The sequence below is a fragment of the Schistocerca nitens genome, chromosome 2, assembly GCF_023898315.1.
Source record: "Schistocerca nitens isolate TAMUIC-IGC-003100 chromosome 2, iqSchNite1.1, whole genome shotgun sequence".
In the NCBI taxonomy this organism is placed as follows: domain Eukaryota; kingdom Metazoa; phylum Arthropoda; class Insecta; order Orthoptera; family Acrididae; genus Schistocerca; species Schistocerca nitens.
The window spans coordinates 1027535598-1027552408 of NC_064615.1; the positions used below are offsets into that span (position 1 = coordinate 1027535598).

The 16811-nt window shown below is 39.2% G+C and overlaps 1 protein-coding gene across 1 annotated transcript in view; it reads left to right on the forward strand.

Moving 5' to 3' along the window:
• Window positions 1-16811, forward strand: part of LOC126237376 (dynein axonemal heavy chain 7) — a 1033797-nt gene that overhangs the window by 904718 nt on the left and 112268 nt on the right. Inside the window, exons 54-55 of the mRNA XM_049947460.1 lie at window positions 1262-1413; window positions 1526-1745. Coding sequence (XP_049803417.1) covers window positions 1262-1413; window positions 1526-1745 — 372 coding nt within the window. The remainder of the gene's footprint in view (window positions 1-1261; window positions 1414-1525; window positions 1746-16811) is intronic.

The following is a 16811-nucleotide window of genomic DNA, read 5'->3' on the forward strand; positions in this document are numbered from 1 at the left end:
TCTTCACTCTTTGACTTTTTGAATTTCCTCCTTTCCTCCTGAAGTTCAAGCATATGATTTATAATCAATAGTTCTTGTACTTGTTTTGTGGATTTTTTCATTTCTTATGTTGTGATGTCTAAAAAGTTTTGTTATTTTTCCTTGGCCCTTTTTTTTTTTTTTTTTTTTTTTTTTTTTTTTTTTTTTTTTTTTTGCCCCCTAACATTATATCCAGATACTTTTGAAAGTTCTTCCTCTTCCTTCTTTGTCTTATGCTTGAAATAAACATTTCTGGGTTGTGGTCACTTATTACATCTGTGCCTGGATAACTCTTCAATTACTGAACTAATTTACATATTTTACTCTTATCATAATATTTCCTGTTTGAGTCCTGGTGTAACTTCTTCTCTGGCCTATTAGAACAATGTGTGTTTAATTACTAGTCCTTTCACTTAACAGAAGTCTGGTAGTTGTTGCCCTCTGTCATTTTTCACAACAAGACCATATTGACCCTCTGTATAGTGATCTTTCCGTTCACATATAGAAGCATTCTCATGTCCAAAATAATAAGATTCTCACTGTCCTTAGACATTTTCATCACTTTCTCTATCTGGTTGTATATTTGGTCCTCTTCTCCTCCTGTATGACTTCTCATGTCCAAAATAATAAGATTCTCACTGTCCTTGGACATTTTCATCACTTTCTCTATCTGGTTGTATATTTGGTCCTCTTCTTCTGTATGACTAGTTTCTGGTGTGAAAGGGGTTGTCACTGTTATTAGCAGAAATTATTTGATTTCTTTATGGGGCATATTTCTTCAACACATTCTTCACTTCTGAATTTGACATTAAACATAATAGACAAGGTAGTCACTCAGATACTGAGGCTGACGTGTTTACCTACCTTTTTAGCTTAGTTGGTCAACTAGTTTTTGTGTGTGCAGCCAGATCATAATCATTTCTTGTACCAGCATTTTTCTTTTTGTGGAATATAACATACCTCTGAAACACCTTTATATAATTAAAAAGCTAAAGAAAGATGATAATAATCTGTGTATTAGATCACAAAATTATTAATAATGATTGTGGGACCTAATTTAAGCATGGAATGGTCACCTTCAGAAACCTTGATTTATAGTTTCAATTTAAGTATTCATCCATGTCGGTTATAATGCAATTTTCTTTCCAGATTTACTTTATAAATATTAACTGTTGAATTTTAAATTTTGTATAAATTTATTGAATTTAATTTTATTTTATGACACTGCAAATGTTAAAAACAGGTTTGTGAAAGCTTTACGCCTGAAACGACACACCCGGATTTTCGAATGTGGTTAACATCTTATCCTGCAGATCACTTTCCAGTCACAGTGCTGCAGAATGGTGTCAAAATGACAAACGAGCCTCCAAAGGGTTTGAGAGCCAATATATTAAGGTATTTTTTACAAATGTGTAATTTGTTTTTAAATAAGTCCAGTGATGCAAAGATATATTAATAAATAACTTTTTTTAACTAAATTTTAAAATATGTAATAAAAATCTTCCAGGTCATACTTGAGTGATCCAATATCTGATCCAGACTTCTTTGAAAGCTGCAATCAGCCATTGAATTTTAAGCGACTCCTTTTTGGATTATGCTTCTTCCATGCACTGACACAAGAAAGGAGAAAATTTGGTCCTCTTGGATGGAATATACCGTATGAATTTAATGAGACTGATCTTCGTATCAGTGTGAGACAACTGCACATGTTCTTAAATCAATATGAGGTAAAGTATACAGGAGTTTACTGTTACTTTTATTGCTATTACAGTTGTACCTTAAAAGTTACCCAGAACCCCGTGTCGGGGGAGACTTATAAGATGGGATGAGAAGGGGGGACTGTACTGGATGACATTTGGAAATTGACTAGCATAAAGGGGGACGATAGAGTAATATGCAAGATACAGATAACTGACAAAACATTGTGCATGAGTTAATAAGAGCTGAAAGCTGAGTGCATTGTATGTGGTAGAGGGAAGAGGGCAGATAGACAGACTAGAAAATGAAAGATATAGAAAACTAAAAGGGAGTGAAGAAAGGAACAGTCACTGAGAAGAAATGCTTAGATCAAAAAAATTAATGTAAATTAAGGCCAAGCGAGAGGCAGGAACCAAGTACACGATGTAACGTCAGTTCTTAAACTCATACCCAGAAATGAGATCCATTCAGCCCTACTTTTTGCCCACCACACCTACAATAACTTTTCTTGCCCTCCAAAGTGCCACAATATCCCTGTCAGACCCTATGCTTCTTCTACACCTATTTCCATACTGTTACAGGAAGAACAAACACGATTTGTGGAACATAGTACTTTATAAAGCAACACGTCAGATACACATTGTACATAGCTTTGAATACATTGACTGGGCAACAGTAATACAGGGTAAAGAATAGGCTGAGCACTCATTTGTGGTCACTTAAGTAATGCCGTTTCTTTGGCAACTCACCAGGAGATTGACCCAGATGGTCTCTATAGGCGGGCCTGTGAACTGTATGGGCACTTGTTGTGCTGTTAGCCAGTAATGGACCTGGTAATGATAACAGGAGTGAAAGAGAGCCCATTGCTGCAAACGATGTGCTGCTTTGTCCAGCATGGAAACCACAGGGTTAAAAAGAGCAACCAATAGCTTGTGATCTATGAAGAAGTCACACATGTCATGAGTGAAGGTACATTGCTCCTTCTAGAGGGTGTGAAAACCACATACTACATACATATATACAAAAAAACACTAAAATGTATAGTACAGGAAAAACAAGCACTGGCCCCAGGTGTGTGTGTGTGTGTGTGTGTGTGTGTGTTGGGAGGGGGGGGGGGGGTGTACTGCGGGGGACTGCTCTCAAAAGGCACTGAGATTACGATTCACACAAAACCAAAACACCAGTGATGGCACTGATGTCCATTTCATCACCTGATGATGAAGGCTGCTGCAGCATGTGGCAGGCAGGCACCAGTGGGTAGGGGCGGAACTGATGAGGGGCAGGTTGGCACACCGTAACCCTAATCGAGAGAGACTGTAAGGCAGGACAGGGGACGGCATTTCCATAGCAATGTCCTTGTGAAGGTGTTTGGTTGGCACTGGAGGTATCAGGAGGGGCATTGGATACAACAGCTTCTTATGACCTAGAAACAGAGGTGGTGTCAGGTGCAGTGGAGGTGGCATCAGTGATGACAGTCAAGGAGTGGGGTCAAAGGCAGGAACCCCAGACAGCTATCTGGCAAGCAGCAACCCCCTCTGCAGCACAAACCAGACTGTCTGTGACGCAGAAACAGGCATCGGTGTGGTAGCAGGGGTGGGGGAGGTGATAGGCCCTCTGGAGCAGGCCCTTCCATGCACAGTGATAGCTGGTCGAAGTGATGGGATGTCCACCCATCAGGACTGCAGTTGAAAAAGCCATGGGCCCAAACAGGCATACCCAACCAAAACCACCATGTTGGATGCGGCAGGTGAAGGAGGGTCTGTGGCTGGGCATCTATGCAGCAGCTCCACTGGGCTCCTGTCCTTCACTGGAGTAATATGGTACGAACTCAAAAAACAGTCCAAAATCAAATTGTAGATGCTCCCATGGGCACTGTGGCATCATCCAGAGGGAAAAAGATGCCTGTGGTGATAAGCTGCATAATGTCCCCATCTGTTCATGTCCAATACACATGCCAACATGCCAAACTCATGGTTGCAGAGGTCCCCTAACGACTGACATGCAGAGGTTGCAGTACATGATAGTGTAAGGAAGCATAAATCACAACCCGGGGAGCAGCGTCCTCCATAACTAGCAAAAGAACCACATCTGACACAGAAAGGTGATGCTGGAGGGAGAAGTAATTACGCAAGGGATCCAAGACATGGCCCCAGGGTCTTTCTGGCCAACTGTACTGCACAAAAGAGAGGACCCAAATAAGTACAGGATCCACAACTATACCCAATGCTATTGTGGCACTAGTGATGGGAAAACCATCAATCACATTCTGGTTATCAGTATCTCAATAGAAACAAAGGAACTTATTCTGATTGAACACAGGGTCCAGCCCCATCAGAAGAAGAGATAAGGCATTGGCATTCACTTGTTATTCTGTTAGCCAGTAATGGACCTGGTAATGATAACAGGAGTGAAAGAGAGCCCATTGCTGCAAACAATGTGCTGCTTTGTCCAGCATGGAAACCACAGGGTTAAAAAGAGCAACCAACAGCTTGTGATCTATGAAGAAATGGAAGTTAGGACCATACAAGAAGATATGAAATTTCTCGAGGGTGAACACAACCACTAAGGCCTCCTTTTCAGTCTGAGAATACCGCTGCTGAGTGGGAGTTAAAGTCTTAGAAATATAAGCAAAGGGTCATTCAGACTGGTCCACATATTTGTGCACCAGCACCATGCCAAGACTGTGATGAGAGGCTTCTGTAGGCAACATGAGATGCTGACTCAGCTTCAAAGTGGCCAGACATGGGGCAGTTTGAATCTTAGATTTACACAAAGCGAACACTTTGTTGCAAGCTGTGGACCTGAAAAAAGGCACGCGTTTATGCACAAGTGCATTCAGTCATTGAGCAACAGTGGATGCATCCAGTAAAAACTTATGGTGGTACACAAATTTATCTGGAAATGCCTGCAGTTCCTGCAGGTCAGCCACAGGAAAGCCGCAATTGCATCAGCATGGTGATGCAACAGCTTGACTCCTGTGCGAGAAACTTCAAAACTTAGGCAGTCAATTGGTGATGAAAAAAATTGGGATTCAACAAAATTGAGACTCGCAGAAGACAGTAATCAGATATTTCAAAGGTGGTCTTCAGTAGAAGAATCCAAAACAACAGTATTGTCAAGGTAATTGATGCAGCCAGGTACAGAGACTCCCAGCTGTTCTAGAAAATTGTGAAAAGTTGCGGACACCAAAAGGAAAGCATTTATATTGGTATAGCCCAAAAGGTGTATTGACAATGAGAAGGCACCTAGGGGCCTCATCCAAGGTGAGCTGGAGGTATGCTTCTGACAAATCAATCTTCAAAAAGTAGTGGGTGCCTGATTCTGGGATTCGAGACCACCGCTAACTAGATCTGAGTGTGCAGGCGACTTAAATACTTATCGACACTAACAACTAAGTACTGAGTCTGGATGTAATTGCAGATATATCAAATCGGAATCCTACTGCTTCTAAGGAGCATATTATGAAAACATTAATAGATGCCTCACTCCTGATTTGATACAACAACAAAATTTATCACGTTGATTACATAGCATGGACCAGAAGCCCACGTAACTCATTTGAGATCATGAATAGTGATACAATCACTTATTGCTATTACTACAAGAAGCAATATGACCTTGATATGAATGACTATTAGCAGCCATTGCTTGTCAGCCAAGTAAAGACAAGGATGCAGAAGCAATAGGATAATAGGATAGTATAAGAATGCAAGAACAGATTACAGAATAGTTTAAGATTTGAAGGGAATTCAGTGCAGGAAAAATAATACAGAAGGAACACCGAAAACAGCAAGGGATCCAACGGTTGTCACTCTGCTCATTAGCACAGAACGTTAACGTCCCTGGGAGATATACAATTTTATGTCTTTTACATTGTATTTTCCTTTTTCTGATCCTGTTAGAGGATCAACTAAAACTAAAGCTTGGGATGTACCACTGTTTGCACTTGGTAAGGTTCCTCATACTTTTGAAAACATTTATGTATTTCTTTCTTCATGGCAGAGCTCTGAAGATGCTGTTTTACTAAGACTAGGGCATTAATGTTATACTTAGGTTTGACAGCCTTCTCGTTATATTTGCTCACTCATTGTTGTGCTATTTTAACAAAGTTTTTAGAAACTATTTTTTGATTAAGTTGGTAATCAACAGTAGGTTGTTCTGGCCAAGTAAAATATTTAATAAGGGGTGCTTCTACAAAAGGTTTACCTATTACTTCCAAAGATGTTAATCTAGTTGATAAATGTGGCAATTCATTTAAAATAAGCTCAAAGTCTTTAACTTTCATTGCCCATGATGTATGTTTATCATGGCAGTATGTACAGCATAATTTCCCAACTTCTTTCATAACCCTTTCACAGGTCTGTCTGATGGTCGAAGTAGGGAGGATATAAAATGTAGACTGGCAATGGCAAGGAAAGCGTTTCTGAAGAAGAGAAATTTGTTAACGTCGAGTATAGATTTAAGTGTCAGGAAGTCGTTTCTGAAAGTATTTGTATGGAGTGCAGCCATGTATGGAAGTGAAACATGGACGATAAATAGTTTGTACAAGAAGCGAATAGAAGCTTTTGAAATGTGGTGCTACAGAAGTATTACAAGATTTTCGTACTTTATTGCAATTCTCAAGACATTGTCCTGTTCCAGACCTCACGCCAATCTGCGTGAGCTTAACGCGTGCATTTAGGCCTCCTCTATCAACACTGTGTTAGCTCTTCTGCTAACACAGCAGAAAATATCAATAGAGGTGTGTCATTTGGCATATACTGGCTATCAGAATTTAATGTCATATTGAGTTTTGAGGAAAATGCTGAAGATTAGATGGGTAGATCACATAACTAATGATGAGGTATTGAATAGAATTGGGGAGAAGAGGAGTATGTGGCACAACTTGACAAAAAGAAGGGACCGGTTAGTAGGACATGTTCTGAGGCATCAAGGGATCACAAATTTAGCATTGGAGGGCAGTGTGGAGGGTAAAAATCGTAGAGGGAGACCAAGAGATGAATACACTAAGCAGATTCAGAAGGATGTGGGTTGCAGTAAGTACTTGGAGATGAAGAAGCTTACACAGGATAGGGTAGCATGGAGAGCTGCATCAAACCAGTCTCAGGACTGAAGACCACAACAACAACAACAATATCCAGCCATTCCAACAAATCCCTACAATTGTCTTATGTTTCTAGTAGGTGAACACTCCTTAATGGCCTGTATATGTTCCGGATTGGGTTTAATTCCCAGCACTCCTACAATATGACCCAAAAACTTAAGCTCTTGCCTCACAAAATGCGATTTAGAGAATTTTAGTGGAATACCCTTTTCTTTAAATTTTTTCAGGGTTTTTCTTAAGGTTTTACAATGTTATTTCCATGTAGCGGATATTATAAGGATATCATCCACATGTATTATTAATTCTCTTAACCATTCCCTCCCTAATGCCTCTTCCAGAGCATGTATAAACACTGATACTGAGATATTTAGTCCAAATGGTAACACATTAAAATGATATGATTCCCCATCAAATAGAAATGCTGTATGCTTCTTTGAATCATGATGTTACTGAATTTGCCAATACCCAGAAGTCAGATCCATCGTGCTAAAATACTGTGCTTTCTCAAATTTGGACAGTAATTCATCGATGTTAATTGGTCTGTCTCGTTCCATCTCTATATGCTTATTCAAAGTGCATGCGTCCAGTACTAACCGCACACCTCCTGTAGCCTTTTTTACCACTACTAAAGGGTTATTCATAACAGTTGCACTATGTTCTGTTATTTTATTTTCAATCATCTATTTCTTCCTCAACCGCTTCTTTCAGGCTTACCTGTATTGGATAGGATCTACAAAAAAAAATGGAGTATTATCTTTGACCTTAAATTTACATACATAGTCACAAAGACTATCAGAAAATACCATTTCATGTTCCAATAGAATTTCAGATAAATCCAATTTTTCATCGTTGGTTAACTTGGGGATTCATTTACTTTGTTTCATATGTTATCTCAGTGTGATGCATGATTTACGTTTTCAGTATCTGGTGACAATTGCGCTGTCACTGTTAATCGTAAACACAGATTCTCAGTTTTCTCTTTACCTTTATAATGATCCGTCACAAACTTTACACAATATTTATTGTCACCTATTCCAAAATAAAGAAAATTTTCCTCAAAACTCAATATGACATTAAATTCTGATAGCCAGTCTATGCCAAATGACACACCTCTATTGATATTTTCTGCTGTGTTAGCAGAAGAGCTAACACAGTGTTGATAGAGGAGGCCGAAATGCACGCGTTAAGCTCACGCAGATTGGCGTGAGGTCTGGAACAGGACAATGTCTTGAGAATTGCAATAAAGTACGAAAATCTTGTAATACTTAACTTTAATCCATAATCGGTGTACATCGCTCTTGTACAGATATAATCTTCATTTTTATATACTGGTAATGGCGTCTTGCTAGGTCGTAGCCAATGTAGCTGAAGGCTATGCTAACTATCGTCTCGGCAAATGAGAGCGTAATTGTCAGTGATCCATGGCTATCAACGTCAGCTGTACAACTGGGGCGAGTGCCAGGACGTCTCTCTAGACCTGCCGTGTGGTGGCACTTGGTCTGCTATCACTGACAGTGGCGACACGCAGGTCCGACGTATACTAGCGGACCGCGGCCGATTTAAAGGCTACCACCTAGCAAGTGTGGTGTCTGGCGGTGACACCACATTTTCCACTACCAAAAGTGTCTGACGAAATGGTACATTTCCAATGATGCAGTTCAACTGGGTCTCGTGTTTCACAACTTCACTTTTGGTCTCAGTAATATCTACTATGTACACTCCTGTTACCAGTAATAGCAGTAAGTTATGTTTAGTTCATAGTGTGTTAAAGAAACCATTAGAAGTAAGTGACACTTCAGCTTCAAACTCTTCTACCTTTCCAACTATAATTGGTTGTGGATTAACGTTAGTTAAGTTAGGTTCTTCTAGCAACAACCATTCTTTGCTCGGTACTTTATGTATAGAGCAAACATATTTATTATAAGCTAGGCCTCCTAATGTATTTCTATGACATGGGCCCTGGCCCTGGATCCAGATCGCATAAAGTTTTCCTCATTGTTTGTAATCACCAGCTGGCTACCAAATCAGGGTATTACATTTCCACTTTGTACTCTATTGCTACAAGGTACAATTTCCTGCAACTTTACTGGGCCTATATTTGAAGGTGAATGCTTCTTTTGATAACTTTCTTTACCACTATTCTGACTACATTGGTGTACTCTAACTAGATTAGCTTCATGTGTCTTATAATTACTATTACCACTATTGTTATTGCTTTGGAAATTCTGACTTTCACTTTGATGTATGTTCTCATTCCTGTCTTTGTTTAGGGCATCTACAAAGGGTAACAATTCTTCTACGGTCTTCCACCCACTACATAATATATCGTTCCTAGCATAGATAGGTAATCGCCTTATTAAGATCCTAACTTATCCTTCTTCTTCCATGGGTTTATCTAAGTACTTTGCCCATGTCAAATGCCAGTCAAAATACCTTCGCATTGTTCCCCACGTACTGTTATAATACTTTGGGTCCCACAAATCAGATAATAATTTTTTCTTGGGCACTTGCTGACCAATACCTCTCCTTAAACTTTTTCTGGAAGTCGGCCCAGGACAAAAAATTCTCAATGTTCACAGTGGTTCACAGTGCCCCATTCTGAAGCCTCTCCTAAAAGGTACCCTACTGCGAATTCTATCTTTTTTGAGTCTTCCCTGTTTTTTGGCAAGGCTTGATTAAACTGTTTCAGTATATGTGTTGGGTGTACATCCCCATCTGGCTTAAATTTTGGAAACTGCCTGGATAGCCCTGAATTTGCCCCCCCATTGTAGGTCAGTTATTGCCTCACTGGTTAACACCACATTAGAAGAAGTCACTTTTTTGTATACCTTATCCTGGTTAAGTTTGTATTCTTTCCATAAACTATTTAAGCCTTTCTTCATATCATTAAGTTCCAAAGCTAAATCTGAAGAAACGTTGTTAGGGGTTACCCTCTCGGCCACTTTTCTGTCTATTAACTCTTCTTTTTGTTCCTCCAGATTTCTTATATTTAAGGTATCTGAGGCTGCTAGTTTCTCTTGAAAATCTCTTTCCACAGTATCAACCCTAGTGTTGACACCTGCAATTTGTGATTGGACAAATGGAATTAGCTTATCTTGTTTCTCAATACTCTCCTTCAGTGTGTGCAACCTCTGATTTACAACATCGAAGGTAACATTGCATACACTTTGAAATGATCATAATTTTTGACAAGTTCTGTTTCTACATTGTTACATTTATCTTCTTTGTCAAATTCTAATTTTTTTTAGTTAAAACCTGAAGTTGCTCATCCTGTCTCTGGTTAAATTCAGTAAATAGTTGTTTAACATGAGTATACAAAGAATTACTGAGTTCTCTCTTTATATCAAACTACAGATTTTCTACCTTATCATTAAAGAGTCAAATTCAGTCTTTAATAGAACTACATTCACTGCTTGACTGTTCAAGGTTTCACTCTGAGCATTTACACGAGAATCTACTAAACCCACTTCTCTCCTTAGGGCTTCATTCTGAGCATTTAATTTTTCACTCAGAATGGCTGAATCAGCCTTCTGGTCATCCAACTTAGAACTTTGGTCATCTAATCTAGCATTTAGTTGAGTATTTACTGAGTCTAACTTTAGACTTAGTCCTTTGACTAAATTTGCTACTTCAGTCCAGTCCCAGTCTGGCATGTCCATATTCACTGTCATGGCCATGGCTGGTCCTGAAGTTTTTGCTGTTCATGATCCATAATTATATTGATCTTAGACCTAGTAATAATGTAAAAGAAAATTCACCACTGAGTACAATAACTGCACTAAAAGTTTATTATTCACTCATCCCCTCAACTTTTATCAAAAAATTATTTTTCGCTCACCTGGCGTAGAGTTCTAGCTGTGCTGGTGAGTGAATGTGTAATCAGCACCAGAGGGCAGCACTAGCACTGGCGGCATCGGATGTTGGTTTCAGCGTCATCGTCGGTGAGCAGATGCGGAGTCAGCACTGGTGAGCAGCAGCTGGTGCAGTCGGCGTTGGTGACTGGTTACTGCGTCGGCGTCGGCATGATGTACGTGGGTGGAGACTGCATACTCTCCACACCTGATCTTCTTAGTCAAAAAGTTGAGGTCTTCTCTCCAGTTTTCTTCACTATTACTTTCCCACGTCTTTTACAGCGTTGCACTCACAACTTTCTTCCAGTTGTTTATTGGACTCAATATGATTTCTGGAAATAGTTCTTGTATCTTGTTAGGCCTGGAACTATGGCAACACCTAATATCTTCTTTCTGTTTCTGTTTTTAAATCCCCATCTTCTTCAGGTCCTGTCACTTAGGTTGCCACATTTTAATGTTTTCGGAGGATAAGAGACAGTGTGGTATTGGGTTGCAAGGCACACATGTCTCTCAATTCACTTAACTTGCACGTTGTGTGTAGCCAATCCTCTTCTCTGGGTAATCAGCTATGTCAATCTCCCACAAGTTTCTTCTCCGAAGACTATTGCTGGTTAAGGGAATGTATTAAAATACTTCTCTATCCTTGATATAATTCTGGTACTCGTATAATACTTTTCAGTTCCAGCACTTTATATTTTCAACTTTCACAGATAATAACTTCTGCAAGCTAACTTATTCCTTACATGTTAGCCTCACATATATTCAAATAGCATGTATGTGTCTTGTTTCATTTATAGTCAAGACATGAAATAATTTAAAAGTCTCTAGTCTCAAGCGAGTCCAATACATGAAAGTGCATAGCACTCTATATTCAACTGTTCAATAGTCTTTTCTACAATCACCACAGACACTAACACATCAAAGAATATGACATAATTATTTGTTGAGTTCTCCTCACGTCTTCAGTAGTGCTGTGCGGCAAACACTTGTCGTTGTCAGTGACTTGCCCCTCTTACAGTTTTCTAATAACAAACTTCTGACCTGCACATAGAAACACGTGGATTGGTAGAAACGTTCTCACTCTCCCACACTAGTACCTAAAATATTGGGTGTTCGAGATGGTTGAAGGCCTAGTGTTTCTAGAATTTACACCAAAATTCTCAAGGCACTACAAGCTTACCCAATGGCTTCTTAACAGTGACGAGGGTGTAGCCCATTCACTGGAAGAAATAAGCCGAATGAATTGAGTAATGTCAAACAGTCTAATTCAGCCTTGACAGAGCTGCACAATGTGACAGGCACCTGTCGCACCAGGAGGGGGGGGGGGCAAAAAAATTGAGTGGGTGGACTCTTTCATGGTATTGTGGGCTTGAAAACTGGTAGCACAACCTTGCCCAGGAAGAGAGAGATGAAAAATCAGGGTAGAGGGACTCTGATCTGACATTAAATTTAAATCTTCGGCAATGGAGGAACTGAAAGCATTAAATGGATCTAACCCCAACAGGTCTACGGTATGGGAATGATCCACAACATGGAAGGTGAGAGGGCAAACAACAGATCTGTTAGAGACAGGAATGGAGAAGTGACCTAGGATCAGAATCTGCTGTTTACTGTAGCTAACCAACTTCTGTGAAGTCTGTGTGAGGGGAGGGCAGCCAAGGTTGTGATTTTACTAAAGGCACTGCAGCTCCTGTTGTGACAAAGCAAGCTGGGATAATTTTATTTCCCCTCTTGTTTTGTCACCTGCCTACTTAAATTTGTATTTTTTTTCAGTTTTAACTAATTAGCATTAACATAAGTGAATATAATCTGCATTTTCATAAAAGGGGCCAGTTTTAGAGAATATAGCACCAGATCAAATTTTGTGCTTAGTTTTACATATGTAACTGATTTTCTAATTTATTTTGACCATTCCTAGTTAGTATCTTTTGTTATAGGGTAAAGTCAGTAATTGTTTCGTAACTTAAATTCTATTGTTGACTTGTAAACATAAAATAAATTCTGTAATAATTATAAACATTTGGAAGGCGAAATGTTAGTAATCTTAAAGTATCTATTTAGCTCTCTTCAAAAACTTGTTAATAAAGCCCGCCCATAATTAATTCTAAAGTAATTAATAGTTTTGTCAAAAGTATTGTTTGCATACTTATATTTGTTAATTTCATGATTTAAACAAATAATTCGGCCTAAATCTTGTAGTAGAAGAAACTGTTAAAAAGAACCAATTTTTCGATGTATTCAGTTAATTTATGGAGTTAAATTTAATTGTAATTTCTGTAAATTTAACTTTGAACAATGTGTAGCTTCAGTACCTATTATTGTGTTGATATATATAAGGGCCCGATTTTTGGTCATGAGTCAGTCAGTCCACGGCCGAGTTTCAGACAAGTAACCTGTGCGGGTTAGAACAACAACAATGCTTGAACTTAACAGTGTAATAAGTGTTAAACAATTAGGCCACGTGCAAAAGCAATGACAGTGACTGTTTCCATACATACCTGTTTATTCTTCAAAAACTGTGAATTATGTGGTTATGCTTTTACTGCTCGTAGATGTTCAGCAGTAAACTATTGTAGCAATATGTGGATGGTTCGCCTGCTAACTATTAATGAAGCTTATCTAAAGTTAAACAATAGTGTACTGACCATATAAAGGTGTATATGGGGGGATTTGTGAAAAAGCGAAAGTAAAAGACAATGAAACACAATTGTGTATATGTCAGCTACATTATTTAACGTAGTCAGTGTCCAAATTACAAACCCCATTTTTCAGCCAGTGTAACAATGCAGTATGTCGCCACTGAGGGCAACAAATGATCAATGAAATAAATAAAGCAGGTGGAACCACTACATGTGGTGCCCTGGTGGGTGAGGCGTATTATACGTAACCACAATAAGCAAGGACTTGCGAACTTTGAAAAGTGAAATCAAGAGCGGTTTACAGTGTAGTGATGATACAGCCAATCGGTACTGAAGTTTCATAACAAAGAAAGATAAGCTGCCAATCAGTGAGTGGGTTCTATGGAAGCAGCCATTGAGTACAGGAGCAGCCAATCAACATGCAGGTGGATCTGCTACACTGTGTGCACTTGCCTTTTTAGCAGTTTATTAAGCACAAATAAGTCAATAAACAGTTTGTTCAGGAAACAGTCATTGTAGAGCTACAGTTTATGACCATCAATACTACTGTTTCCACCATGATTGAAGAGGGGTTACACAATGATGAAATGTGGCCTTGTTTTCAACACTTGTTGCAAACTGCACAACACTTAGATAACACAGCATGCTTATGTTGAACGAAGAAGTACAAGCAACACGGAAGAGAGCCACAGGGCCACTGCTGTGATACAGCCTTTTGCTGCTGTGGCCACAACTGACACTGCCCCATGCAATGCTGAGTTGAAGGTTGTATCACTGCAATGAATTCTGTATCATCTGAAACAGTTGCAGCCTGCCTATCAGGGGTTAACTGAGTAACCTCTATTACCTCCACTCACGTAGCAATCTGATCGCTTGAGGTCCACAACACTTCAAAGGACTGTGCTATTATGAGCACATCTGGAAGTGTCAGATTCTCACATTGAAGTGTTTTTCACAGACTTCCCTCTCTAGTGCTACATGAATAATAACATCAGGCACCATGTGGTGATAAATTTACAATGGCTCAGCCCATATAATTCTGCAGCCCAGGCTTTGTAAGATAGGTTTGGGTGTTTCTGACTACGGTAAAATTCTATGTGTTGTAGTGACATGAGTTCTGTCACAGTGATAAGTTGAGAGAAGCTAGCACATTTCATCAAATGCTAAAATGGCTGCTTCTTGCAGAGGCACAAGTTGGCACAACAACTGATACATTTGGTGAAAGCCAGGAAAGAAAGAAAGCTCCATGCAGGTTTGCATCACACATGCTAAAAACTTGGATATGTTGGCATAATCATGTGTTGTAGGAGAGACAATCTTCAGCCAATTCAAGGTATGGCAGAAAGGGGAATGGTTTCACTGAGACACCTGGTGTTGTTCCACAACAGCTTGCTGCTGGGCAATGATACATTGAAGTATCTATTCTATGAAATATTTGTCGGGTGACTTAACACTGACACTAACACACAGAGGAAACGTAGCCCTCACTCGTTGCCAACATGGTACTTTATAGAATGACACGTAAGATACATGTTGCGCATAGCACTGAACACATTGACTGAACAACTGTAATACAGTGTAAAGAATAGGCTGACAACTCATTTGTGATCACTTAGATAATGCTGATTCTTTGGTGGCTCGCCAGAGTGCTGTAAGACTTGCTGTAAGACTTGCCCTATGCACCCTCCTACCACCACCTATACCACCCTGTAACTGCCAAAATGTATACTGTCAAAGGTAGAGCCACCATTTCATGTACCAGCTGTTATGTAAATATTGTTTGCCCTTCCTCTTGAGACCACCAAGTTATCAGTTAAGATGAATGGGTATAGACAAAGGGTATACACAGGCGACACACAGTATCCTGTTCCAGACCGTACTCTACAACCTGACTGTTGTGACCACAGTTCCTGGTACATCACACTTGTCATCTGGATTCTTTCCCCGACACAAGTGTCTCAGAATTCTGTAGGTGGGAATTATCATTACAATATGACAGTTCTTATCACAAACCTGGTCTTAAGGGGATACGGAATTGGATTTTGGGTTGAAAAATCATTTTTTGTTTTATTGACATATTATATTCCACCATGTTTCCTCTTTAAAATGATGTGTCATACATAGCTCTACTAGAATTATAACTATTTTATTTTTATAGATTTGTGAGATCAGGTATTGCGCTTTAGTTAGCCTATACACATCTCTCATGGCTGACCATAAACTTTTTGGCAGTACATTTATGTGACATGAATCCAAATATCCCGCTTTCCAGCAACTCTTTATATACTATTTGTCTGAAAATGTTTCACTCTGGTTTCCTCAAGTTACTCTTTGACTTTGTGATGGGATTGTTTGTAAACAGAGTGCTATACGAAAGTTGTTGTTGTTGAGTTATTTCGTATTTAGTGCTTCATTTTTCACAGTGAAAATGCCTAGAGCTAGAGCAAAAGTGTTTAAAAAGCTTGTGAACTGGCAAAAGGAAAGAGATGATGATTCATTAGCAAAGCAAAGCAGTTCTTCATAATCACTGTTGGAAAATGTATGTCCACTTACTACTAATTTGCCGAACAAACTTACTCCAAATGAAAACAGTGCTTCTCATAAAAAACTATGAGATTTGGAAGAGAAATATCATTTACTTGATAAAGGTAAAGAAGTTTTTGAACTCAATGATACAAGTATATTGTGCAAAGCTCTTGAAGACAAGTGTGTGCTGCAAAAAATGTCAAGGAAATGTTTCTCTGAAAGTAGAATCCCATGTTGGCCTGGCTGCCCAGTTTAATTTAATATGCAGTGTTTGTAAGTACAGTTGTAAGTTTCCAAGTTCTGTTTCATTAACTGCAAATAATGGATGCAAGAAAACTGAACTTTATAGTGTAAATATTAGGTTAGTTTATGGATTGTGAGCAATTGGTAAGGGCAAAGCAGCTGGTGATATGCTATGTGGTGTTCTAAATCTTCCAAGTGTAACTTCGAAGTTTGATGCTTACAACTATGTACTAGGAACTGCAGTTGAAGATGTAGCACAGAAGTCAATTCAGGTAGCTGTGGAAGAAGCAGTGAAAGAAAATGATGGCAGTCGTGACCTCACAGTATCTTTTAATGGCATGTGGCAAAAAAGGGGTCACACCTCCAACAATTGTGCTGTAACAGCAACTAGTGTTGACACTGGTTCCCTTAACTATCTGAATAATTTCTTTTATCTCATCATACAATTCCTCAATCTCTTCCTTGTATGTGGAACTGGTTGGCATATAAGCTTGTACTACTGTGGTGGGTGTGGGTTTTGTGTCTTGTCTTGGCTACAGTAGTGTGTTCACTATGCTGTTCATAGCAACTTATCTACAGGTGTACAACTTTGCTTCTGCCGTTTTTGCCCAATATTTGAGGCTTTAATGAAACACATTGGTTACATACATATCATTCAAAGTATTTTCCATCACTGGCCGCTACTTTCTCCCATCTTTTGGGCAGTGTACAAACACCGCGTCAAAAAAATTG